This window comes from Ciconia boyciana, chromosome 33, assembly GCF_034638445.1.
Source record: "Ciconia boyciana chromosome 33, ASM3463844v1, whole genome shotgun sequence".
Lineage (NCBI taxonomy): Eukaryota > Metazoa > Chordata > Aves > Ciconiiformes > Ciconiidae > Ciconia > Ciconia boyciana.
The window spans coordinates 229712-255391 of record NC_132966.1 but is presented as its reverse complement, the minus strand read 5'-3'; the positions used below and the strand labels follow the sequence as shown (position 1 = coordinate 255391).

General features: G+C 62.8%; 1 protein-coding gene across 4 annotated transcripts; it reads left to right on the top strand.

Moving 5' to 3' along the window:
• The first annotated feature begins 240 nt into the window (after positions 1–240).
• On the top strand, positions 241–23695 carry ACTN4 (actinin alpha 4). 4 transcript variants are annotated; one of them, XM_072848758.1, is made up of 22 exons: positions 241–450; positions 10087–10201; positions 10507–10626; positions 13123–13209; positions 13322–13409; positions 13815–13893; positions 14077–14158; positions 15060–15145; positions 17190–17282; positions 17398–17628; positions 18014–18161; positions 18659–18809; positions 19516–19624; positions 19734–19874; positions 20101–20283; positions 20572–20706; positions 21084–21263; positions 21605–21751; positions 22141–22221; positions 22565–22630; positions 23003–23161; positions 23310–23695. In XM_072848758.1, the coding sequence occupies exons 1-22, from the start codon at positions 310–312 to the stop codon at positions 23466–23468; spliced, it is 2781 nt and encodes a 926-aa protein (XP_072704859.1). In that variant the 5' UTR covers positions 241–309; the 3' UTR covers positions 23469–23695. The 4 variants fall into 4 exon arrangements, with proteins under 4 accessions (XP_072704859.1, XP_072704858.1, XP_072704862.1 ...); XM_072848757.1 differs by lacking the exon at positions 15060–15145 and adding an exon at positions 14484–14569 and having other exon boundaries at positions 242–450; XM_072848761.1 differs by lacking the exon at positions 22565–22630 and having other exon boundaries at positions 242–450.
• The last annotated feature ends 1985 nt before the right edge of the window (positions 23696–25680 follow it).

The following is a 25680-nucleotide window of genomic DNA, read 5'->3' as shown; positions in this document are numbered from 1 at the left end:
CGCCGTGCCGCTGATATGAATATTAATTACATTTCCCCGCCCTGTCATGTATATTCAAATGCATGGAACAGGTGGCGCATGCGCGGTGGCGGGGAGAGGGCGGTGGGCGGGGCGTGAGGGCGAGGTGGGCGTGTCTTTGGGCGGGGCGTGAAGGCACGGTGGGCACCTCCCGTGGGGGGGCGGCGCATGCGCACGCCGCGGTGGGCGTGCCCCGGGCGTGGCGCGCGGCGCATGCGCAGCGGAAGGGCGGGCGGCGGGGGCGCAGAGCCGGGCGGCGCGGCAGGAGCGGAGCGGAGCGATCGCAGCGCCATGGTGGATTACCACAGCGTCGGGCAGCCCTACCCCTACGGCGGCAATGGGCCCGGCCCCAATGGCGACTACATGGCCCAGGAGGACGACTGGGACCGCGACCTTCTCCTCGATCCCGCCTGGGAGAAGCAGCAGCGCAAGGTGGGCCCGGGGCGGGGGGCGGAGGAGGCCCCGGAGGCGTCAGGGCCCGGGGGGGCCCTGAGGGGATCCCTGAGGTGTCAGGGCCCGGGGGGCTGAGGTGATCCCTGAGGCGTCAGGGCCCGGGGGAGGCGCTGAGGGGATCCCTGAGGCGTCAGGGCCCGGGGGGGCTGAGGGGACCCCTGAGGCGTCAGGGTCTGGGCGGGGTGTGGGGATAGATGAGGGGTCGTGGGGGGTCTCTGAGGCGAAGCAGGTGCTGGAGGCCCCGAGGGGTGCTGGGGGAGCCCCTGAGGAGGGGGCGGTGGGCCTGGAGTGGGGCCCTGGGGAAGGAGAGTGGGGTGGGGGTCGGGCCCTGTGGCCTGAGTGCAGCAGAGCCGGCGGTAGGAAATAAGGGCACTGGGGGGCTTCTGAGAGGAGAGGGGCGGCAGGGGGTGGCTGTGGAGAAGGGGGGTGACGGGGACAGGGGATGCTCGGGGGAGCCACCTCAAGGGGGCACCTGGGGGTGCTGGGGAGGGGTGAGGGGGTCCTGGGGCCGAGGGACGGGGGACACTGGGGACGTGTGGGGCTGGGGAAGGGGGGAGACCTCTGGGGGACCCCGGGGGCTGCGCTTTGAGGGGCTGGCACGGACAGCCCGGCACGAAGCCTGGCTCTGAGGGTCTCCCCGGGGCAGCGCCGCCCCGGGGCGAGGGTCCCGTGCTGGGGGGCTGTGGAGAAAACAGCCTTCCCCCACGCCTGGCTTCGGAAAAATCCCACGTCCCCCTCTCCGGGGGGCAGCTTCGGCCGGAGCGTGGGCTGTGGGACGGCCGGAGGAGCGAGACGCTGCCAGAGCCGGGGTGTAAAAGCGTCCGGGGAGAAGGATCTGCTCCCTGGAACAGGAATGGGGAAATAAGGGAGAGGATAAAAGGGCACTGGGGGAGAGGCGGCAGCAGGGAGGGGCAGGTCGAAAGGCACCGCAGGGAGAGGGCGACGCTCCCAGCACGCTCAGTGCCTCGCCAGGGGTCTCGGCAAGATGGGGGGGGTCCACCTGCGCCGCACCCCAACGCCGGGACCCTCCGGTCCGCGCCGGGCATCGTGGCGTGGCAAAGCCCGCTCGCCACGGCACGGACGGGACCCTTCCCTCCGGCAAGCACCATGAGCTCTGCCCTGCCACCGCCTTCCTCCTGGTTAATAATTGGAGACCGTTTGCGGGAAGGCGGCGAGGTGGCCGTCTGCTATTTTTGTTTAATTGCCTTAATTGCAGGTTATTTAGGAGGGAGCGGGGTTTCAGACCCTGCAGGCGGAGGAGGTGGCTGAGGGGGGACGCGGCCGTTCGAAGGGCAGAGCCCCCCCCGGGCTGGGAGGAGCGGCGTGGGTCGCCGCGCCGGTGCAGACACCTGTATAAACTCAGAAATGTGAACGCTGCGTTTGTGTTGCTATAGTTACGCTGGGGTTTTAAAAAAAAAAAAAAAATTGCCGCTAAATGGCATAATTTTTGGCAAAGGAAGCGTGTGCCAGGCCTTCTCCTCCTCCTCCCTGGAGCGGTGCTTCGGCCAGCCCCAACCCGCCGCTTCCCAGCAAGTCTGGGGCCATCGCATACATTTTTTTGCTGTCGGTTTTAATGGTTTTAACGAGCTTTTGGGCCCGTTGGTGCTAAACGCCCGAGTTTCTGTGGCTGTGGGGGTCCGGAGGAGCCGGGGCTGAGCTGCCGCCGGGTTTCCCGGGGCTGCCCTGCCGCAGCCTCACGTGGACCAGGAGACACAATATTTAGAGAGGGTTTTGGCTGGCGTGCGGCTCGGTGGAACCGTCGCGGAGCTGTTTAGTCTCGGAGGGGGGTGAGGCTGGGAGGGTGAATCGCGCCGTGGCTCGCAGCCCGAGCTGCCGAGCGCGGGTGAGCCGGCACGCTGGCGGATGGATGGGCTTCGCGAGTGCTGGACTCGACGCCGGTGGTTGTGCGTTCTGGCTGGTTCAAAGGCAAGGCCTCGTCGGCTTCGGGCGGAGGGCTGGCTAATTCTGGCTAATTAGCAGGCTGCAAGCCCCCCCTCGCCCCCGTTCCGCAACCAGCCCGTCAGAAGCGTTTCCTGGGTCTGGCCGTCCCCTTCTCCATCCGCAGCCGGTGGTGAGTTTGCCTCCGCAGCGGCTCTTCATCATCTCCTCCTCCTCCTCGGGCGAGGGGACAGGCACGGACGTGCTGCCCGGAGTGGAAAGCTGCCAGCGACTCCAGGGATTTGGGGATCCGGCTTCCCTGTACATCCCTGCTTCCCCGAAGGCGAGGATGAGGCTCGAAGTCAGTCCTGATCCTCGGAGGAGGAATAGACGGCGTTGGAAACGGTTCCTCTGCGGGTGTCGGAAGGACCAGCGCGCTCGTCTTCGAGTTAATTACTTTTTTTGGAGCGGTTTTGTGTCTTTTTGATCTCGGGGGAAGCTGCCAGCGTGCCGAACGTCCCGCTCGGCCGGGGCTGAATTTAGAGAGGGGAGGAGGCCGCGAGCTTCAAGCCTCCCATCCCTTAAACATCTGCTGCGCTGAAATGGAAGCGACCGAGGCCTCGTCCCGTCCCTCGCGGGGGAAAGGCAGCCGGGCTGGAAGGACACGGACGTTCCTGCTCGGAGCGTGCCGGTGCGGAGCCATCCCAACGGCTGCGGTTTTGCTGCTGGTATGTGTCCAGTCCCCGGGGTTTCTCCTCTGGAATCTCAGCTATGTGGCTTGAACAGCGGGGCACGATCTGCCAGCGTCCGTCCTTCCCGGCGTCCGTCCTTCCCAGCGTCGGCAAACACGCTGGAAAAAAAAAGGGAAATCATCGTTACCGCGCGGCCTTAAATAGACATGCGCGCTTCCAGCTTCCGACACTGGTGGTACTGGAAAAACAACTTGGTGAAAATACAGTGTCCTTGAGGGCCACTGGGGTGATAACGAGCCCATGGGGCGATAACGAACCCACGGAGCGGTAACGAGTGCGGTTCGGGAGATGCTCGTCCCACGGTGTGAATGCCTCCTTTCTCGCAGCATCGTCTCGTGCATCCCTCATGCGCCAGAGTCGTTAATCGTACCCGCCGCTGGTCCATCGAATTCGAGCTGCCCTGTGCTGCTTAACGACCTCGGCGTGTTAACGAGGCCGGGCTCACGGCTGGGGCCGGTGTCTTGCCCGCGGTGGGGATGAGCCGGTGGAAAGAGTCGCCTGTGGCTTCGCCTCGGCTCCCCCGAGAGCACAGACGTGATGGAGGAGCGGCCACTGCCCGGCTGGATTCTTGGTTTCTCTCCAAAGACAAAACATCCGGCCCCGAGAGCCCTCCACCTCCTCGGAAAACATCACCGGCATCCTCGGCTCCCTCCGGCTCGTGCGCGGCGGCTTTCGGGCTCGCGCCCGGAGCGGGATCCGCCCTGAAACCCTCCTTTGGAGGAAAACGCTCTCTGCATCCCCACTTTCCTCGCCCTCAGCCTGTCGCTGGGGTTTTCCTGGCGTCGGAGATGCCTTTTCCAGAGCGCTGAAAAGCCCCCGCGTTGCGTTCACCCCCAATTTTTTCCACAGGAGAGCTCGTACATAAAAATCCCGTGGCAATTCCCGGTGCGATGGTATAAAGATGCTCGTCCCGATGGCTGGGGCCGGGCGCGTTTTTCTCCTGCGCTTAAGCCCCTTTCAGGCTTCCTGGCTCTTTTTTTAAAAATAATCCACCTACTTAATCTCGCTGAGGCAACTTTTCAATCCCAAGTTGGATCCTTGACGGCAGATTACTTACCTGGTCGTGGTGGCGGCACGTTAACGCCTGTTTAATGACGCAGACCTGCCGGGCCAGAGCCCCGGTTACGCAAAGAGCCGGGGAAATGCTCTGCCAGGACTTTCCCCGGCACCCAAACACGACGGCTCTTGCTAACGAGGAGGACTGACGACCGGGGATCAGGAAATGAGGATTTTTGGACCCCATGCTCCTCCTCAGAGCCGCTCTGGCAGTGCCAGGACGAGGGGTGCGGTGCCGGTTGGTGGTATAAATGAGCGTTAATTCCTCCATCTGGCCCTTTGGCCTGGTAACGTCTCTGCTTTTCCTTTTTTTTTGGCGTGTTTGCAGCCCCTGTCTGAGCCTCTCCTCCCACCCCGGGCAGGGTAGCGGCAGCGCCTGGTTTTGGGAGAGGTTTTAGGGAAGGAAACTGGTGGATACAGCGAAGCCGGACCTGGCCGCGCCGGGGAGGACAGAGAAATTACCTGTCATTTCCCATGACCTAATGAGCCGAGCTCTTCCAGGAGCTCATATTTAGCCCTAGAAACGCACCGCTGGAAAAACCTCCAGCGTAAAGCTTGTACGTGCTGAATATTTGGTCATGCCAAACTCCTGGCGGAGCCGGGCCGGAGCCACTGCATGGCAGGCAACGCCCGGCCCGAGGAGAGGTGTGCCGGCTCTGGGTGCAGAGCTCCTCGTCCTCGCAGGAATGCGGGTACGCCCTCCAGCCCTGACTCACCTGCGCCCTTATCTCCCCTAAAAACGGAGGCACCGGAGCCAACGGCATCGCCCTGGCTCGGACCCGGCCCCGGAGCAAGAGCAGTTTCGCCTCTTTACCCCCCTAGACCCTTAAAACGGGAGCAGCCTCAGGGCTGCGGCACGCCGGACCCCGGCGAGGGTTTGCCGCGGGGGGCCGTGCCTCCCCCGGCTGCTTCCTGCCGCCGTCCTCCTCCAAGTTAGCTGCTTTCTCCCCAAATGGTCGAGGCGAGAGCCTAATAAGGGAAAAGAATGAGGAGAATCTCCGTGGTCCAGCCTCCCCCCGGCCCGTCCGGTAGCGGCAAATTAGGAAGAAAAAAAAACCCAACAACCCACGACGAGGGAAATGACAAGCGACTGGAAACGCCCGGCGAGGCGGGAGCGGACCCCGGCTGTGCCGAGCCGGTGGCCACCCGCCTGTCCCGGCGTTTTGGGATGCTGCGGTCACCGCCTCGAAAGGCAAAAAGCCACGCGGTGGTCGCCGGGCCCGGCCGCTAACGATGCCCTCTAATGAAGGCAGGACCAAGGATGGGCAACGTTGCTCCTCGGCATCCCTTTTCTCCCCATCCGGAGAGAAAAATCCTCATTTCTCCTGATTTTTAAAATTTTGTCCCCCTGCTTGAGCTGCAGGGCTGCCATTCCTCAAAGGCAAAGCGGCTGCAGCGTTGAGCTGAGCCACTAGCCGCTGTAATTAGCGATCCCGCTAATTGCCGGCCGAGGCTGGGCTAATACAGACAGGTCCCTTGGCCACCTTCCTAACCCTGGGAAATGCCTGTTTCTTCTCCAGAGCTTTGTTTAGTCTCTGCGACATCTTAAGAGCAGGCCGATAACTTGGAGCGCAGGAACGATTTCCTGCCCTAACGAGCTTCCCGTTGGCAGCCCTAACGAAGGGGAGGCGGCGTGGGTGAAGCGGCAGCTCTGCCCCGGTACGTTGGGCTCTGCCGGACCCCCCATCGCCCACCCGCGCCCTCGGTGGGCTCCCCTGGGGACTCGCCGCCCCTTTCCATGCACGTGGCTGCGTTCAGGTCGGCGGCGCGTACTCCCAGGCTGGATGGTTTTTTGCTTAAAACCCTGGAAATGAGACCAAAAGCACCCGGCTGCTTGCGAGGGGTCTCGTTGCAGCTTCTCCAGAGGAACCAGCGGCGTTATTGGGCTCATCACCCCACGGTCGCCTCGATCGAGGTCCCTCTCACCAGGGAAAGTGCTCACGGGCGAGAAGACACTATTTTAAAATTTTTCAAAAAAAGCTATTCCAGTAGAGTTCTAAATAAAGATGCTTTTTTTTTTTTAGGACAGATTATTGTTGGCGGTGACCTAATGGAAAAATACTGATAGGGTTCTGCCCATAAATTTCCCCGAGTAAACAAGCAGTCAGCCTGTGCCACGGCCTCTGAGGACAGCGGAGAGGATTTCGGTCAGGTTTTCGAGTTGGTCTAAAGTCCGTGTCGGTGTTTGCCTTAAAAGGAAGGCAGGCTGCAAAAATCCACCGGGATCGTTCCCGTCTGAGCCGGGCAGAGCCGATGCTGCCTGGTGCGCTTGTGTGCGACAGGTAAAAAATAAAAGCTCCCTCGCCGGCAAGCAGCCTCCCACCAGCGGCCCCCAGGCCGGTGTCTCGCCGGCAGGGCCGGCACCGCGATGGCTTTTCAAAGCCGAATTTGGCTTGTATGGAAAGGTGTGCTCAGATGAACCCCCCGAAAGCCCCCCAGATTTGGTGGCGGGGGGAGGCGAGGCGGGTTTTGCCGGGTGCGTTCCTCCCTTCCCCTGTTTTCTCGAGGTTTCCAGGTGTTGCGTCAGTATGACGGCTGTCATTGCTGAGCGGTTGTTCGGGAACGTCTGACGGGCGCAAGGTCCAGAGAAGCAGCCCGGGAACACAATTGGAGGAAAACGGATCCTCCTTCCCCGAGGTGCGCCGGGGTCGGGGTTTCGGTGGGGTTGAGGGGAGGTCTCCCCTCACCAAAGCGGGGTTTGGCTCGGGCTCGGCGCCCGGGGAAGGTGCGGGGCCACCTATTCCTCCCCGACAAAGGCGGCTTTGATACAATGCCTGGAAAGCGTTTCTCCAGCGCCTCCGTGGGAAGGAAATTCCAGAAGCATGTGTGGAATCTCCTTTTTTAGTAACTTTTATTCGTAACACATTGCTGCGGGAAAGCTGCTCTTTACCCGCCAGCCGGGCCTTAAGCCGGCTTCGTTAGGCTCGGCTCATCTCGTCCGGCTAGGCTCGGCTCCGTCCCGAGGCTGCCCGATACAGCGAGACGCGCTCACCCAAGCCACTTTTTGGGGTCGATTTGATGGGGTTTAGCTAACGAGCTCCGAGCGTCTCAGCACTGGCTTGCTTGGGGGGTAAAAGCTTCGGTTCCGGGGGTGCAGGTACCCCCGGTTGGGAGAGGGGGGACCCGAGGGGAGAGCGAGGACTCGGCCCGGCAAACGGCACCCGACTCGGCGCCGCGGCTGCCCGGTAGCCGTAGGAAAAGAAATTCATGGGACTTGGAAGAGATCTGTCATCTTTAGAGGAAACGAGCTTCTGGGGAGGTTTTGGGAGAGCTCGAAGGCTTTTTATGGCTTTCTGCAACTATTTTTAACTCCTTGGCTGTTTCCATAGCGTTTCAGAAACAAGCGCAGGCTGCCTGCACGGGCTGTCGGTGCCGCCGCAGCGAGGGGGGACCTCGGCCGGGGCTGCGGATGAGCCCGGCGGCTGCAGCACACCAGCTCGGCAAGCCGGGCGGCTTCAAAAAGCCGCGTGCCGAAAGGCAGCCGTCCCTGCGGCCGGCTGTGACAGCTCCTTGGCCGGCAGCGGCAGCCTGATCTATCACGCAGCGGCTCGGCCCCGGCGCCGGACGGTTTAATATTTTTATGCAGAGCAGCATCCTCGCAAAACCAGAGCCGTACGAGCGAGCGCCTCGACGGGGCTGAATCACTCCAAATGTAAAGTGGAAAAATTCCTTCGGAGGTGGAGTTTTATTCCTGTTTTTACGCTTGGGTTGGTTTTTTTTAGCAGCTGCGTACGGGTGGGTTTTGCCACACCGGGTGTGATTCAGCTCTTGACTCGCCTTTTCCACGTGCCGGGGCTCGCTTCGCAGCTGGTCTCTCCATCGAGTTTCCCCCAGCCGGCATCGCGGCGAGCTCCGGTGAGCTCGCCTTGTTCGGCGACAACACCCGGACACGCCTGGCAGAGGCATGCGGCAGCGTATGACGGCTGTCATTGCTGAGCGGTTGTTCGGGAACGTCTGACGGGCGCAAGGTCCAGAGAAGCAGCCCGGGAACACCCTCACCGGCTGCAGATTCGCCTCTCTCCTGCCCTTATACAGCCATCTCCCCTCTCCTTGCTGCCAGGATGCCGAGGTAGCCACGCTGCCGGCCCTGGGGCACGTCACAGAGGCAACCTAGCACGCGTGAAATGCCAAATCGTAACGTCCCGGGGTAGGAAAGGTGACTTTTTCAGAGCCACCGGGCTGCCTGGCACGCTCTTGGTGCCATGGGGGCTGCTCCTCTGTGGCGCAGGTGGGCTCGTCCAGGCTGTCCCGGTCTCTCCGCCGGGACGTGGGCTGCAGAAACAGCTTTAACGAGCAGAGCTGCTGTGTTTCCCCTGCGAAGGTGACCCCGTGTTCCTGTTTAAGGTCAATCCTGGTGTATTTGTATTTCTGACGCCGTGAAGCCGGCGTCCGGCTCGGCTGGGAACCGGGCATGGGTCCTGCGGCGTTCAGCCGGGTGGAAACGGCACCGCGGCGGCCAGAGGGTGCTAAAATCCTGCCCTAAAAGCAGATATTGGGGTGGAGCGAGCCCTGCTCCTCAAAGCACCAGCTTCAGGAGTCTCGGCGCAGGACGGGCTCGGACCTGGCTCCGGATTTGGTTCCCAGCCTGGTCTGGGTTTAACCAAAACCTGGCTTAGCCCGATCGTGCCGCCTGACCCCCTTGCTTGCCGCCGAGCCGGGGGAAACACTTCCCCCTGGTCCGGGTGGGATGAATGGCTCGTTAAAAGCTGTCACTGCAGCATTCCCCGGCCGTGAGCTCACCGCAGCCTGCGAGCCGGCCTTGAACAATGCTCCCCGTTCACCCGCCCGGCCGTGCCGCGGTGGCAAGGAGAGGCGGGGGAACCCGGGTCACCCCCCCCGAGCCGGCAACGGCACCATCCAAAACCAAACCGTGCCCAGGGGCTTCGCACTGGCCTTGGACCGCAGACGGGAGCGGGAGCGATTGCGATTTCACGCCGTAAACTTTGCCGCTTGCTTAACGGTGGTTTACTTTCCCTCCCCGGCGTGGCTGCTCCGCAGAGCCGAGGTGCCGGCAGCTACGAGGGCAAATCCAGAGCCTGAGCCTCCGGCTTTTTTGCAATAAAAGCTGCGAGTTCAGGCCGTAATTCGGCAGCGCTAACGGCTCCAGGCGGAGCAGCAGGAAATGTCTGCTTCGTGCATTATTGCCCAGGGCCGGGGTCTGCAGGGGAACCCCGGCTGCAGAGCGGGAGCGCTGGGAGCCGGCAGCGCCTCTAACGTACCCGCACGCCCGGTCCCCTTCGGGCAATAACGCCCTGCTCCGGGGGAGTTCGAGACGCGTCCCGAGGCCTCGGCGCAGGAATCTGCTCTGTTTGCAGTTTGGCGTCTTGACCTTCGCCAGCCGCTGCCAGCAAATATTTGCTGCCGAGCATCCGAGGGGGGGGATGGAACGGAAAAACCTCTCCCCTCGCTGGCAAAGGCGTTATTGCAAAAACCCCCCCCCGGGCTCGTGGGGCGTGGGTGGGCAGGGCTGGCTGCCTGCGTTGCAGGCAGCTGCCAGCCGGGACATCCTTCCTCCTGCTTGCTTGGCAGAGTCCGGCAGCTTTCACGGGGCGAATCCCCTGCGGGTCACCGGGCGTCCCCGCAGCGAGCAGGCCGCCGGAAAGAAAGAGGAGCCGGGGATCCGCCGGTGCCGCAGGGTGGCTTTTGTTCCCGGCAGACATCACGGCGAGCCGGCGGGGTCCCCGTTTCCCTGTTTATTCTGCAAAACAACACACAAAACTTTAGTCCCGGGGTTTGACGACAGCGTGGGGGAGAGGTGGGCTCGGGGCGAGAGGTTGGAGATGGGGACAAGCAGGGCCAGCCTGGGGGGACGTGGTGAGTGCAGCCCCCGAAAAGGGGAGCCGGTGCCTCGGTTCACGGAGAGGGGTGGTTTCTCCGGAGCTTGGCAGTCCCCAGTCTGACCGTCCTCCTCCCCGCCTTGTCCTCGCAGACGTTCACGGCTTGGTGCAACTCCCACCTGCGGAAGGCCGGCACGCAGATAGAGAACATCGACGAGGATTTCCGCGACGGCCTCAAGCTCATGCTGCTTCTGGAGGTGATTTCAGGTCAGTTCCCGCTCCGTATTTTTGCTGGGCAGGACGCGTTGGTGCGACCTCCCGTCCCTCCTACCCGTCGTCATCGACGTCCCGTGTACCCGCGCTGTCGTAAGGCACAGAGGAGTCCCTGCGAGGTTTATAAAGCGGCGTTTGGGGACAGTGGTGGGTTTTTGTTTGTTTTTTTAATGTGCAAATATACCTCAGAGCAAGTCTTTTGTCCCACGGTCTTGCCGCTAAACGCTCGTCCTCCTTGATGTTCTTTCCCTGTTAACCTTAGACAAAAAGCTTTAATCCCACTGGCTTCTCCTTTCCAGGGGAACGATTGCCAAAACCGGAGCGGGGAAAAATGCGAGTGCATAAAATCAACAACGTGAACAAAGCCCTCGATTTCATCGCCAGCAAAGGCGTCAAGCTGGTCTCTATAGGAGCTGAAGGTGAGTCTGGACCTCCGGCACGTCTCGGTGGCCCGATCCAGGCCGTGCCACGTAGCGGGAAGGCTTGCCGGCCAGCACCGTCCCCTCCGTGGCACCCAGACGACGTGCCGACAACGCCTGCCTGCAGTTTGCCCAACTTATGGCAGCGGGCACAGCGGAGCTGGTATTTTGAGGGCGGTATTACACACCCCAGGCAGCGGGTGAGTCACGGCGCTGGGCGGCATACCCGGCTCGCCGCGGAGATGTCGGCGTGGGTTTATCGCTGCGGCCGCCGACCGGTCCGCGGTTGAGTCAGCTGGGAGGTGCCACCGGTCTCGCCGCCGCAGGGAAGTCCGTGCACGCGGTCCGGGAAGTGCCAGGCAAGCGCCGCTCACCACGTCGGAGCTCCGAGGTTAAAGGCAGCCCGGTCTCCCTCCCCAAGGTCAATGCTATTTTAGGGAAGCTGTTGCGCAACGCGGTTTTGCTGGACTCATCAGAAAAGCGTGGCTCCTTCCAGCCCGCGCCCCACGCCCGGGCGAAGCGAAGCTCGCTGGGCAAGGCGTGAACTCCCCCTCTCCTGCGGCGAGCTCCGGACAGGCTGCGGGAGCCATCGCAAGGTGTTTCGGTTGCTTTTCAGCCTGCGGGCAGGGAGGTTTGGTGATCGGTTGAAGACTCGGCTTCCTCCAGGGCTCATCGCACGGGTACCTGCTGCTGCCTTGACCAATTGCCATCGGTGATGGGGTCAAAAGAAATCTCTTGAAAAGCCAAATATTTGCAGCTGCGTTGTTCCAAGTCATTCTGCCCGCTGTTCCCTTTGAGCCTCGCCCAGTGTTCGTGCTGGCAGGAGAAGTGTTATGATTTAAAAAACAAAATTCCTCCCATTAGATGGGGATCTCTGATTTTCCTCAGTCGCGGGGTTCTCCGGGGCCGGGCCAGCGCCCGTCCCTGCCCCAGCTGTGTCGATTTGGTCCGTCCCCACGAAAAACGACCTGGGCAAACAGAGCAGAAAAAAACCTGCGCTTCGGTTTTTCGCCGGTTGCAAACGGAGCGGAGCGTGTCCTTTGCCTGGGGGAATGGGCTCGGTGTCACCTTTGCACCAAACACGTGGACGTCAAAGGGTTCCCCTTGCGAACGCCAGCTTGACGTGGGAGAAGACATGGCACCGTCACGTTCCCGCGAGCCAGGAGCCTGCCAGCTAAAGAGAAGTGGGTTCAACGCCAGATTTAATTCCCCCTCTGCCTTGCTCGGAGGTCTCCGTGCTCCTCCTCGGCGCTGGGGGAGAGGATTTCCCAGTCCACGCAGCAGCCAGGACCACTCACCTTTGGATTTACTCACCGCTGATGAAGCCCGAGGGCTGCCCCGGAGCTTCGGGGTGGTTTTGGCAGGGGACAGGGCCCCGTTTGGCAGCGGCTCACCTTGCAGAGCCAGTTTTTGAATAGGCTGGAAGACCGCAGCTCGCTCCGAGGTTACATCTTTGAAGTCTTGTCGGCTGGCGTCGCTTGCCTGCTGGGGAAGACTGCCTGTTCCTGAAACCGGTGCGTGTTCCAACTGGTGCCGCGTGAAAATACAAGATGCGAGGGTGTGGTGGTGGTTACAACAGCCGTTTATCCACCAAAGTCTCCCACGCGTCAGCTGAACGGTCACTGCAGGCAACTGCTCTTTGAGTATTTTAATCCTTCAGCCTCCCCCCGAAACAGGCGCTTGGGTTGCTCAAGAGATGAGAAATGTCACATCTGCTTGTTCGAGGAGATACCTTCCAGCCTCCGCGGCCAGGGAGGGAGCCCGAGCTCCTCGGGAGCCGTGGTTCGGTTCTCCTCGGTGGCTGAACGCGCTGTCCCGTCAGCCTGGGACGCGGTGGGCTGCGGCAGATCGCCGTCCGGACCCGCTGGAGATGCGACCGGCACGAGGTCGGGCAGAGACGGAGCTGGGCTCTACCACCACCATCGTGAAACTGGGTTTGGAAACGTTTATTTTGGAGGATGCCTGCTCCGGTTCTGGACTTACTTGGCCACGAAAGACGTGGGGCGAGGATCCGATGTGTCGTGGGTGAAGAGCAAGCTGCGCGTTACGGGATCGTCTTGTAGCTTCCGACGTACCGGCTGCGCGCAGCGAAATCGAATCGTGGGGCGGGTTGGGTGGCGAGCCCAAATCTGGGCTCCGGGGTGCTGCTCCGACAGCTCCTGCCTGTTCCTCCGCACCCGAAGGCAAAGCGGGAGGGGAGGAAGGGGCTCCTCGTGCTGCCGGCGTGCCGGTGCCGTTCGCTGGCATCCTGCTCTCCTGAAGATCTGATGAGCTCCTGGCCTGCCCTTGCGAGCTGCGAAGCGATCGGTGTCTCTCTGGTTGTGCTGGAGGGGCAGTCCTAGCGTTCGGCTTCCCGATGAGGTGCTGGAGGGCCGCGGACCTTCCCCGCTGGCCCCGGCTCCCGCGTCTCTCGGAATTACTCCGTAGGTGGGAAGGGACGTTGGCTGCCTCCGGCCGCGGGGAGCTGAACGTCTGGGTTTTCCCTTTGGCTTTCAGAGATCGTCGATGGCAACGCGAAGATGACGCTGGGCATGATCTGGACCATTATCCTCAGATTTGCCATTCAGGACATCTCGGTGGAAGGTAAGGGGCAGGGATACGTGCGCCGTAGGCGGCACCGCACGCCGAATCCCCTCCCCGGTCCTGCTGGCAAGGCTGCTCCGGCTGGTTCACGAGCTGCCACGTCCCTTTGCAGAGACCTCGGCGAAGGAGGGCTTGCTGCTGTGGTGTCAGAGGAAGACGGCTCCCTACAAGAACGTCAACGTGCAGAACTTCCACATCAGGTAACCCTCCTCGACGGCCGCCTCGGCTCCGAGATCCTCTCCTTCGTGCGCTGCAGGAGGCATTAGCGCTGCTCCCCTGGGCTTCGAGGCTCCTCTGAAATATTCAGTGGCAAAGCTTTCAGCACAGCTGGAAGGGGAGAACGCAGCTCCTGCTATTGGTTTTGGGTTTTTTGGGGTTTTTTTTTTTTGCTGTGGTTACGTCTGAAATATCTGCCCCTTCTCCAGGCTGCCTTTCCAGGAGGGGTTTTTCCAAGATCTGAGGAAGACTCACAATTCATCTTGGCCCTTCTACTGTAGATCAGTGACTCGGGGAGGGGTGGACGAGAGGGATTTCGGGGGACCCGTGTGCGTGAATTTGCACCCCGTGCTGGCGCAGGGATCTCACTGTTCCCTCTTCTCTTGCAGCTGGAAAGACGGTCTCGCTTTCAATGCCTTGATCCACAGACACAGACCGGAGCTCATCGAATACGACAAACTCAGAAAGGTAAAACTCGGTGGTAGCACAGTCCCTTCTCTGCTGCTTTTCTCATCTAAACGCCGAGCTTTGAGCTGGCGGAGGAGCGTGGCTGTCCGTCCGTCCATCTGCTTAACTGCCTCGGCAAGGCGTCTGCGCTCCCTGCAGCCCTGGGACGCCAGCCCTCTTCAGTAGCTCGTCTCCCCTCTCTAGGACGACCCCGTGACGAATCTGAACAACGCCTTCGAAGTGGCGGAGAAGTACCTGGACATCCCCAAGATGCTGGATGCAGAGGGTAAGCTCTCTGGGCGCTTCGAGCGGTAACGCGCTGCCGAAGGGTGACGTCGTCCGGGTCCTTCACGGAAGATCCGTTTCTTCGGGCACCAAGGAAGCGTGCCGGCGGCCAGCCTTGCTCGGAGCTGGGGAGCGGGGTGGGATTGTATTTAACACGCTCTTCTGCCCGTACAGGTGTATTTATCTGGCTTTTAAGAGCCGCTTGTTTGTGGGATTCCAGCCTAAAGAGGAGCTGGCTCCTAGGCACAGCGTGGAGAGCCAGCCCGGCTCGCGCCGGAGGCGGCAAACGTCCCCCTCTCAGTCTAACCCTTGTCGTTCACTTGCAGACATTGTCAACACAGCTCGCCCCGACGAGAAAGCCATCATGACCTATGTGTCGAGCTTCTACCATGCCTTTTCTGGGGCTCAGAAGGTACCGGAGGCGGCTGTGTCCATCTTGCTGTAACATTTCCGACTCCAGCATCCTACACTCATGCGACTTCTCTTTCAGATGGCCGTTTTGTCTCTTGTTGACTTGGGAACCAGACCTCAGCTCGTTCACATGGGTTTAAAAAAGCCGCTCGGCTTCCCCAAATCCGTCTCTAATGCGATGCCAGCGCAGCTGGGCCAAGGGGCTGGCAGAGCACCAGCCCGGCACTAACCTGGGGCAGAAAGGAGCTTCCTGAAGCTGCCTGATGAGGCTTGGGAGCTCAGACATATCCCAAAACGAAGCCTCAGCACTTTGCGAGAGGCTGAGCTATTAAGCAGGGGAAGTGCAGCGGCAAAAATAACCCCGTCAGCCAGCTCTGGTCCGGATCCCAGGCCCCAGCAAGCGCTTGTTCCCCTCTGCTGCATGCCTGAGGGGGGTTTGAGGATTGCCGTGCCGCTTCTTCACCCTCTCTCCTCCCTTTCTCTCTGCGCAGATATTGTAGGCACTCTCAGGCCCGATGAGAAGGCCATCATGACATACGTTTCCTGCTTCTACCACGCTTTCTCGGGTGCTCAGAAGGTGAGCTTTGCCGGGTGGAGCTGCGTGCTTGGGTCGAGCCGCTACTAACATCGGACCTTCGGTCTCCCGAGGGTTGTTGCGCTGCTGCACGGCTTCTGGAAACGTAAAAACGGGGCCAGCTTTAGCTCCGCTTCACTCGGGAGAAGGGCGAAGCATAAGCCCCTGTCTGGGAGGAGAGCCGGGCTGGCTCCTGCGCTGGAGAAGTCTTTCCAGGCTTAGCGTAGCTGGGCTTTTGTCACCGCACGGGGCAGGAGGTGACCTGGGTAAACCGAGGAGAGCCCAAGTCCCGGTTCGCACCGTGACCTGGGTTACCGATGCGTCTCTTCAGCGCAATCCGGGCTTGCGAGAGCTCGAGGCAACGTCTTAAATCAGCTTTACCCGAGGGCTTGGGGAGAGGGGGGCCCGTGTTCCCTCCAGCCCAGTCTGAGACCTTCGTTAGGGAGACTCGTTAGACCAGTGCTCGGAGCCGGGCATGAAACCTGTCACCGCGTCAGGGCGCTGCGTGTCACCGTGGGGTGCCCGCGGAGGGCTCCTGCCCTGCCGCCCCGCTCAGCGCCGTTGCTCGGCTGCCCTTTTCCTTCCTTCCTTCCTAAACGCCTCGCGTTAAACCCAAAGCGGGGGTGGCTCGCAGCGCAGCGTGTGCATTTAAGAGGCATCGCTGTTTCGGGCAGATCGGCAGTTATCATTTTGTGCTAATCGGAGGGATTCGGGAAATAATAAATGAGCCTCTTGGACGGCTGGTGGCTGAGAAAGCCGTCGGCGTGCGAAGAGCTGGGGCAGAGCCCGGCCCTCGGCTTGTGCGGGAGCGATCCGGGTCTTGATCCACGCGGCCGAATTGCGGTCGGAGCCCCCCGAGCGCGGCCGGTGCCGAGCTCTCGAGGACGGCCGCACCTTGGCATGGACGGCTGCGGACGGTTAATGAAGGTTGGGGTTAATTTACGGGCGGCGTGAACCCCCGTGCAGCGGCAGCCTGCACCTGGAGGGCTGCAAATCCCAGCCTGGCCGGTGGTTTTTGTTCTTGCTGGTCCGCTCCCGGCCGGCGTGCCCTCCTCGTCAGCTGGCCTCGGTTAGCTCCGGGAACATGTGCCGTTTTGGGAGGCGGCAGCGCCTGGCTTCGGCGGGGAGCCTGGCTCACGCGGTTAAGCCGTACCCAGGGCGGCAGGAGGAGCAGCCCGGCGCCGCGTCCCGTCTCCCTCCTGCCTTCTCCTTGGGTTGCAGAGCTCCGATGCCTAGCTTTTCTCTTTTTTTTTATTTATTTATTTTACTTTTCCCCTGTGGCGACTTGTTTTTCCTCTTCCCCGTCCTTCTGTAGACCCTCTCCACTATTTCTGTTGATGTCTGGCTTTCAACTCCTCTTCTTGGACTCTTTCTGTGCTGCCTACCAAGGTACTCGATCCCCCAGGCTTATCTTTTCTGCCTCCTCCTCACCCTCCCACCCAGTGTAGAGAGGATCTGCCTTCGTGGAAGAGCAGAAGACCGAAGGATGGTGCTTAGAGATGGGTAAAAAAAAAAAAAAAAAGAGGAGCAGCCTGGATGCGATGGGCTTTCTCCTGCTCCGTGCAAAGCAGCGGCAGACCCCGGCAGGGCAGCGTGCCTCCGGATAGAGAGCAGGGAAGGAAAAACACCGGGGCGGCGCGGGTCTGGCTCGCGATGGTGGCACGCTCAGCGTGGCCGCACGCTTCGGGGCTCCGGCGCTCGAAAGCTGAGTTTGCCTTGTCCATGAAGCCGTGGGTAAGGTTTGGCCTGCGACGCTCGTGCCGAGGTAGCGATGCTGGAGCTGAGCTGGAAGTCGCCCGTGACGGTCTCGGGGAGCCCGGCTTTCCGCAGCCTCGAGGCCAGGCTGCGTCTCCCCTGCGCAGTGCCCGGAGATCCTCCGCACCCAGCCGGGCTGCCGGAGGGGGATCCTCTGCAGCTCCCAAATCCCCCAGCCCGGTCGGAGCGCTGCTCCGGCAGCACGGGTCCGGTTGGGATGGGGACGTGCGGGCTGGGGCGCCGCAGCCTTCCGCGGCTCTGCGTCCCTCCTCACGCTGCTCTTCCCCTCCAGGCCGAGACCGCGGCAAACCGCATCTGCAAAGTGCTGGCCGTCAACCAGGAGAACGAGCACCTGATGGAAGACTACGAGAAGCTTGCTTCCGACGTAAGCCACCCGGCCGCCCCGTCACCGGCGGGGCTGGGGGGACCCGTTCCCCCTAAAACCGGCCTCCCTCTGCCGTTCCCCGCCTCCCACCCATCCGATCCCACTCCCCCCACAGCTGCTGGAGTGGATCAAGCGCACCATCCCTTGGCTGGAGGACCGCAGCCCGCAGAAGACCATACAGGAGATGCAGCAGAAGCTGGAAGACTTCCGCGACTACCGGCGCGTCCACAAGCCCCCCAAAGTGCAGGAGAAATGCCAGCTGGAGATCAACTTCAACACCCTGCAGACGAAGCTCCGGCTGAGCAACAGACCTGCTTTCATGCCCTCCGAGGGGAAGATGGTCTCGGTGAGCAGCCCCTCGAGCATCCTGCGCCGGGGGGAGCAGAGCTGGGAGATCTGGGGGCGAGGGGGTGGGAGGGGGTACCCTCCCCTTCCGACGGCTGCGGTTGAGAGCAGCGGAGCTGGAGCTGCCTTCCTGCGCTCCCAGGGGGGGTTTGGGGGTGGGTTCCTCTTCAGCTTCTCCCAAAACCTGCGCTGATGTAGGACGGGGCTCCTAAAGCGGCCAGAACGGCTTCAGAGGGGCATGTGCCTCCGTTGCCATCGGCGTGGGGAGGTGGGGACCTGCTGCCAGCGGCGGTGGACGGGTGATGATGAGGAGGAGGTGGGGGAGAAGAGCAGCCGTTGCCACCCTGGCGGTCCCCTGAGCCCGAGGCCCTCTGCCCTGTCCCCAGGACATCAATAACGGCTGGCAGCACCTGGAGCAAGCCGAGAAGGGCTACGAGGAATGGCTGCTGAACGAGATCCGGCGGCTGGAGAGGCTCGACCACCTGGCTGAGAAGTTCAGGCAGAAGGCGTCCATCCACGAGGCCTGGACCGAAGGTAGCCGGACGGGGGGCACCTTTCGGTGGCGGGGGGACGGGGAGGTTTTGCGTCCGTCAAAGGGGAGTCACCCTGACAGCGATGAAGCCCTTGGAAGGCAGCTTGGGCCCTTTTAAGATCCGCAAGCCGCCCTGCTGCTCCGGGAGCAGGAGGGACCGTCCGCGCCACGGACCGCAGCAGCGGGGCCGACGTGGTGGCGAGCCGCTGGTGTGAGCGAGCGGGGTCCTTGTCCCCGAGCTGACGCTGCTTTCAGGGGGTAGCAAACCCCTGGCAGCGCGTCTCGGAGCCGCTCGTCGTTATTTCGGGGTTTCGGGATGTGTATAAGCTCGGGCGGGGGGGGAAAGCTGCTCGTTTGGGTCCACCTTCCGAGGAGATGCCGCCCGGGTGGCCTCTTGCAAGCCGGAGGATTCGCCTCGGTGCCTCTCCCAGCGCATAGGGAAGGGGACAAAGCGTCGGCCCCGGCAGGGAGGTGACGGCCCTCGCTCCTCTGTCCCTAGGCAAGGAGGCCATGCTGAAGCAGAAGGACTACGAAACCGCCACGCTGTCGGACATCAAAGCCCTCATCAGGAAGCACGAAGCCTTCGAGAGCGACCTGGCAGCGCACCAGGACCGCGTGGAGCAGATCGCGGCTATCGCGCAGGAGCTCAAGTACGTCCGCGCGCCCTCGAACGCCCCGGGGACCACCCCCGAACGCTCCGGGGAGCGCTGCGCTTCGGCCCCTTCCTCCCCTGCTCTCTGCAAAACCCTTCGGATCGGGGGTCTCGCGGCAAAACCGGGGCCGCGGCTCACCTCCGAGCGCTGCGCCGGCGGCTGCCTCCTCCGCACAGTGCCCCTATTGTTCTGCCCGTCCCTTCCCCCTCCTGTTTTCTCCGCTGCTAGAATACGGTTATTGTAAGGCAGCCCGGGCAGCCCGGCTCTTTTTTTTTCCCCTCAGTCAGATAAACTTGCACACAATTAGTACACTGAAAGCCAAAGGCAGGGCGAAGCCATGAATGGAGCCCTTATTCCAGCGGCTCAAGGAGCCAGCAACCGGGAAAGGGGGACACACGGCTCGGGAGCACGGACGGAAAACGCCGCGGCGAGGAGCCAGGCAGGGGCCGAGAGCCGGTCTCGCGCGCGCTGGGCTTTTAACGAGCCCCGGCGCTGCCGTCGGCAGAGCTCGCCCTGCTCGCCGCCTCGGTGGGGGCTCCGAAAGCCACTCGTAGCCGAGCGCGTCCCTGCGTGGGGATGGAGGAGGGTGGGAGCGACGTGGGGGAGCTTAGCCCGTCCCGAAGCGGCTCTCTTGGTCCCTTCCAGCCCCAACCTCTCTGCCCCCCGTATCCTCACCCCGCTGCGTTTCTTCCCCCTGCTAAAGCGAGCTGGATTACTACGACTCGCCCAGCGTGAACGCTCGGTGCCAGAAGATCTGTGACCAGTGGGATGTTCTGGGTTCCTTGACCCACAGCAGGAGAGAGGCTCTCGAGGTGAGCACAACCCGTCTCCTTGCTGGCTCCCTGCCCCGGATGGGGACAGAGGAGACGGGGCCACCGTGGGGGGGTTCCTCCGCTCCTAACGCCTCCCGGCCACGTGCAGAAAACGGAGAAGCAGCTGGAAACGATCGACGAGCTGCATCTGGAGTACGCGAAGAGGGCAGCCCCCTTCAACAACTGGATGGAGAGCGCCATGGAAGACCTTCAGGACATGTTCATCGTCCACACCATCGAGGAGATCGAGGTAGGAGGCCGCGGGAGGAGAGGTGCGAAGGCTCCGTGGCCTTCGGCTTTCTGCAGAGACGCTTGTCTCCTGTTTTGAGATGGCTTCGTGGCCATTTTTCATGGGGTCCGCAAGATGCAGGGAGCTTCTCTTGGGGGGGAAGGATGAGCTGGTGCAAATAAAATCGCTCTCAAAGCAGCGCCCCAAACCCGGCCCCTGTCTCTAACCCGGATCCCGTCTCCCGCAGGGACTCATCGCCGCTCACGACCAGTTCAAGTCCACCCTGCCCGATGCCGACAAGGAGCGCGAGGCCATCCTGGGCATCCAGAGGGAAGCACAGCGGATCGCCGACTTCAACAGCATCAAGCTCTCTGGGAACAACCCCTACACCTCTGTCACCCCGCAGATCATCAACTCCAAGTGGGAACGGGTAAGTGTCTCCTCCAGCACCAGCACCACGTGTAGCCGAAGTGCCCGCGAGGCCGGCTGTTAGCGTGCCGGCAAATAAAGACGACGAAGGGATCGGCTGGGGGGCTGTAGCGCCTGCTCCCTCCGCAGCCGGATGCTCCACGGGCTCCTTCCCGTTGTGCCTGGAGCACCGTGGGTTTCACGGCCGTGCCTTTCCCCAACACCTCGATCCCCACAGCCCTGGCAAAGGTTTGTCCCCGCTGCCACGGGCACCCGTGGGTCCTCCAGCACCGTCCCGTTCTCCTCGCAGGTCCAGCAGCTGGTGCCGAAGAGGGACCACGCCTTGCTCGACGAGCAGAGCAAGCAGCAATCCAACGAGCATTTACGCCGGCAGTTCGCCAGCCAGGCCAACATCGTGGGGCCCTGGATCCAGACCAAGATGGAGGTGAGGGCTTGGCCGGTGCCGGTGCCAGAGGGGCGGCCGGCGGTGGTTATCCCGGTGGGCTCCGCCAGAGCTGGAGTGCCATCTGCCGTCCAGAGGGCTGGGGAAGGCAGAGCCGCAGCCCTGGCACCTCCCTTCGGAGTCAGAGCTGCCCTGCGTCTGCGTTGCCCCGGCTCCAAAAAGGACGGAAAGCCACGAATCCGTCGATAAAGTCAGCCTGGTGCAGCCCAGGGCTCGCGCTCACGCTCACGCTCGCTGGCGCGCGTCGGCGCCTCGCGTCAGCCGCGGGCGGCTTGGCCGGGCTCCTCGGAGCTCGTGGCGTCGCTCCTCGCGTGCCCGACCCCGACCCGGCCCCGCTGGGGTTGTTTTCCCCCCTCCAGGAGATCGGGCGCATCTCCATCGAGATGAACGGCACGCTGGAGGACCAGCTCAACCACCTCAAGCAATACGAGCAGAGCATCGTGGACTACAAACCCAACATCGACCTGCTGGAGCAGCAGCACCAGCTCATTCAGGAGGCACTGATCTTCGACAACAAGCACACCAACTACACCATGGAGGTGGGTGCCCTTCGCCCGCCCAGCCTCGAGGGTCGCCAGGGGAGGGCTCTGACCCGTCCTGGTAGAGCTGCGCCGGGCTTCAGCTCTCTCCTCCGGCCGTCGGGGTGCACCCGGAGGGTTCAGCGACACCCGAAGGTGCTGTCCCTTCTCGTTAGAGCCTTGCAAAGCCTGGGCTCGGCAGCCGCCGAGAGCCGGGGCGCTGGGGCGTCACCGGTAGCGGCTTCCCATCCTGCTTCCCCGGCCGCCTTAAGCCAGAGTCGCCATCGAATGGCGGCGTGCCCCAGCTCGGCAAGCCGGGCGTCCCTTCCCCGAGACCCTCACCGCGCCCCTTCCCCCTCCAGCACATCCGCGTGGGCTGGGAGCAGCTCCTCACCACCATCGCCCGCACCATCAACGAGGTGGAGAACCAGATCCTCACCCGCGACGCCAAGGGCATCAGCCAGGAGCAGATGCAGGAGTTCAGGGCCTCCTTCAACCACTTCGACAAGGTACCGGGGGACCCCCAGCGCGCCGGGGCAGTGCTGCCGCCGGGCTGCCGAAACCCGCCTTCGCGTCCGGGCTGTCGGCTTCCCCGCGGGGGGTGCGGAGGGGGCTGCCGCGCTGGCCCTCGTCCGCCCCCAGAGCCGCTGCTGCTCTTTCAGAGGAGCCGGACCCGGGGGATTGTTCTCTCCCCCTCGGGGAGCGCGGCCCCGGGACGTGGCGGGGGCCGCGGAGCCCTGCTTTCAGCCTCCCGCGGGCGGCAAAGCCAGCGTGCGTCCCGCTAACGGCGTGTCTTTCCCCCCCCCCCCCCCCCGGTGCGTGTCTCCGGCCCCCCGCTCCCCCCTCGCCCCCGCTGTCACCCAACGGCCGGCGCGGCCCCCTCCGTGCCGTGGCGCAGGACCACAGCGGTGCCCTGGGACCGGAGGAGTTCAAAGCCTGCCTCATCAGCCTGGGATACGATGTGGAGAATGACCGACAGGTACCCGGCCTCGCCGCCTCGCGGCCGGAGACGCGATTAACCTCTCTCCTTTCTCTCTTCCTCCCCATCCCGTGGTCTTCCTCCCCTTCCTTCCACGCTCCTCTGCCCCACCGCCCCGCATCCCTGCTGGCTTTGCCCTGCGGCCTCCCCCCCCCCGTCCCTCTGTGGCACCCTGCGACTGCCGGAACGCCTCCTTTAACCGAATCTCTGCCTCTCTCCTCCCTTCCTCCCTGCCCTCCTGCCTTTTCCTTCCTCTTCCTCTCCGTCTCTGCATGCGCTCTCCACCTCTGCCCTCTGTGGCCGGCGCTCTCTCCTCTTCCTCCTCTTCACCCTCTCGGAGTAGAAGCGCACGGGAAGCATGGACACCGATGACTTCCGAGCTCTCCTTATCTCCACGGGATACAGCCTGGTATGCTATCTGCTATTTCCCCCTTTTTTTTCCCACCTTTTTCCCTTTCCGATCTTCTTTTCGTCGCCGCGAACCTCCGGGGCTGGCGCTTGCCGCGAGGCGGGTGGGAGAGGGCTGGGGGCCGGAGGGGACGCTGCCGAAGGCTGGGCGCGGTGCCGGGCGCCTCGTTTGTGCCGCGGCGATCCCCGAGGACTCGGGAGCTTCCCTCCCCGTGCGGCTGAGACGGCGGAGGGGGTCTCACGGTGGGCTCGAGCCAGCCCCGGGGGCCACCTCCCGGCAAGCGAAGGGGACGTAGGCACCGGTGGGTGAACGCCGGCGCGCCCGGCAAAGGTCCGGCGCGCCCTCCCCTCACCGCGGTCCCCCTCCCTCCAGGGCGACGCCGAATTCAACCGGATAATGAGCGTCGTCGATCCCAACAGCAGCGGGATCGTCACCTTCCAAGCCTTCATCGACTTCATGTCCCGGGAGACCACCGACACGGACACGGCTGACCAGGTCATCGCCTCCTTCAAGGTCCTGGCCGGGGACAAGGTGAGGCGCCGCGGGGCGGCCGGGGGCGGCCGGGGGCCGCTCCCTGCGGGTCGGGCGCGCCCGCGCCCCACGGGAGCCGTCCGGGGAAGGGCGACGGCCCCGGGGGGCTCCGCGCGGGTGCTCATCTCCTCCCCCCCCCCCGCCCCAGAACTACATCACGGCCGAGGAGCTGCGGCGAGAGCTGCCCCCCGACCAGGCGGAGTACTGCATCGCCCGCATGGCCCCCTACCAGGGCCCCGACGCCGTCCCCGGAGCCCTGGACTACAAGTCCTTCTCCACGGCGCTCTACGGCGAGAGCGACCTCTGAGCCTCGCCGCGGCGGCGGCGGCGGCGGCGGCACCAAGCGCTGGCGCTTCCCGGCAGGAGCCAAACCCCCCTTTTTCTTTTTTCCGTGCTCTGCATCCACGCTCACGCACCCCCCCCCGGCTGTCCCTCCGGCCGCGGGGTCTCTCCTCCCCGGGGAGGGCGCAGAAAAAGCCGCGGCCGCCCCGCCGTCCGGTTATCGCGTATTATACCGACCACGTACCTATGCAATGATTTATTTTGGGTTGTTTTGTTTTGTTTTGTTTTGTTTTCCACTGTGCTCTGCGGGGAGGGCGGGCTGCGAGCTGGGGGGGTCTCACCTTGTAGTCGCTTCGGGTTTCTCGGCAGGGGAGCGGGGAGCCTCGGCGCGCCCGGCAGCTCTGGCTCAGATGGTTATTTTTGTTAATATAAACCCCTTCTATTTTTTCAACTGACGAGCAGGCCGGCCGCCACCTTCAAAGGGAGCCCCTTCCTCCTGCCCTGCCTCTGCCCTCTTTAATTTATGCCTCTCCGGAGCAGAAAAATCCCAGCGGGGTCTTTGCGGAGCCAACGCCGGCCCCTCTGCCCCGGCCCGGGGAGGGGGGGGGGTCTCGCCCCAGCGCAGCCCCCTCCCCGGCGCGTCCCTCCAACCTTGGAGCAGGTTTTTCTGAGGACCAAAAATTAAAAAAAAAAAAAAAAAAAAAAAAAAAAGAAAGAAAAAATAGAAGAAAAAAACAAAAAAAAGCCCAACCTTTTAAAATTTAAATGAAAGCAGGAAGGTTCCTATTTACTTTATTAACTTACGGATTTATTATATAAATATATATTCACCTAGCAGCATATATTACAGGTTTTCTTTGTCATGTAATTAAAATATTGCTGATAACTGTTAACGAGGGAGACTGTACCGTTCCTCACCGCTGTCGTCCCTCCCGTCCCGGGCCGGGCCCCCCCCCCGCGGCCGCGACCCCCCGGGCCCCGGCCTCGCCCGCCGCTGCTCGAGCCTGCCCGGAGGATCCGGGGCAGGGGACCATAAACCGCGTCCGCTTTTCACGGGCGAAGAGGTGCAGCTTCCTCCTCCTGGGTGGCTTTGCCGGGGGGACGGCGGCGGGCAGGAGGCGGGGGGGGCCCGGCCCCAAAATTGCAGGAATTTGGCTCAAAAGCCCTGGGGAAGCGGGACCCCGCGGGAAGGGGCCGGTGCGGGGGGTTTTTTGGTAGATTATGGCTGAAATGGAGCAAAAACCCCTGGCCGGCGGCCGCCCCCTCACCTGCGGGAGAGGGGAGAGGGGCAGCGGGGGCCGGGGGACCGGGCTGTGCCCCCCCAGCACTCGCCCGGCGTTGCCCTGCGGGCAGGGGATGATCCTGGGGGGGGGCAGAAAGAGGGGTGAGGGGCCCCCGAAAACACCGGGGTCCTCCCCAGAGTGACCCCCAGACCCCCTGGGGCTCACCAGCACGGCGGGGGTGCGTCCCCTGCAGGGAGAGGAGCGGGGTCCCCAGCGAAGGGGGGACGAGGGGGTCCCCCTGCCCTGGATCAAGCCAGATCCCCCGATCCCCCCTGGGACCCCATATAGCCCCTGTGTGCCCATATATCCCCTTTAGGGACCCCATATACCTCCTGTGTACCCTTATATCCCCTTTAGGACCCCATATACCTCCTGTGTACCCTTATATCCCCTTTAGGACCCCATATACCTCCTGTGTACCCTTATATCCCCTTTAGGACCCCATATACCCCCTGTGTACCCTTATATCCTCTTTAGGGACTCCATATACCCCCTATGTACCCTTATATCCCCTTTAGGGACCCCATATACCTCCTGTGTACCCTTATATCCCCTTTAGGACCCCATATACCTCCTGTGTACCCTTATATCCCCTTTAGGGACCCCATATACCTCCTGTGTACCCTTATATCCCCTTTAGGGACCCCATATACCTCCTGTGTACCCTTATATCCCCTTTTGGGACCCCGTATATGCCATGTGTGCACATACCTCCCCCTTTGGGACCCCGTATACCACCTGCAGGCCCACATACCCCGCTTACGAGACCCCATATACTGCCTGCGTGCCCATACGTCCTTTTTTGGGCCCCCCCATATCCCCTGTGAGCCCATATATTCCCCGTGGGGACCCCACATTCCCCCGGTGAGCCCCTATCCCCCCCTTGGGCCCGGCAGACGCTGGGGTGACGCTGATGACGATCTCAAAGGGGCTCGCGGGCGCGAAGGGCTGGAG

Coding starts and splice junctions, on each gene's coding strand:
- ACTN4 (XM_072848758.1), top strand. CDS start 310: ATGGTGGATTACCACAGCGTCGGGCAGCCCTACCCCTACGGCGGCAAT. Junction 21,752..22,140: donor CCTTCAACCACTTCGACAAG/GTACCGGGGGAC, acceptor GCCGTGGCGCAG/GACCACAGCGGTGCCCTGGG. Junction 22,631..23,002: donor TCTCCACGGGATACAGCCTG/GTATGCTATCTG, acceptor CCCTCCCTCCAG/GGCGACGCCGAATTCAACCG.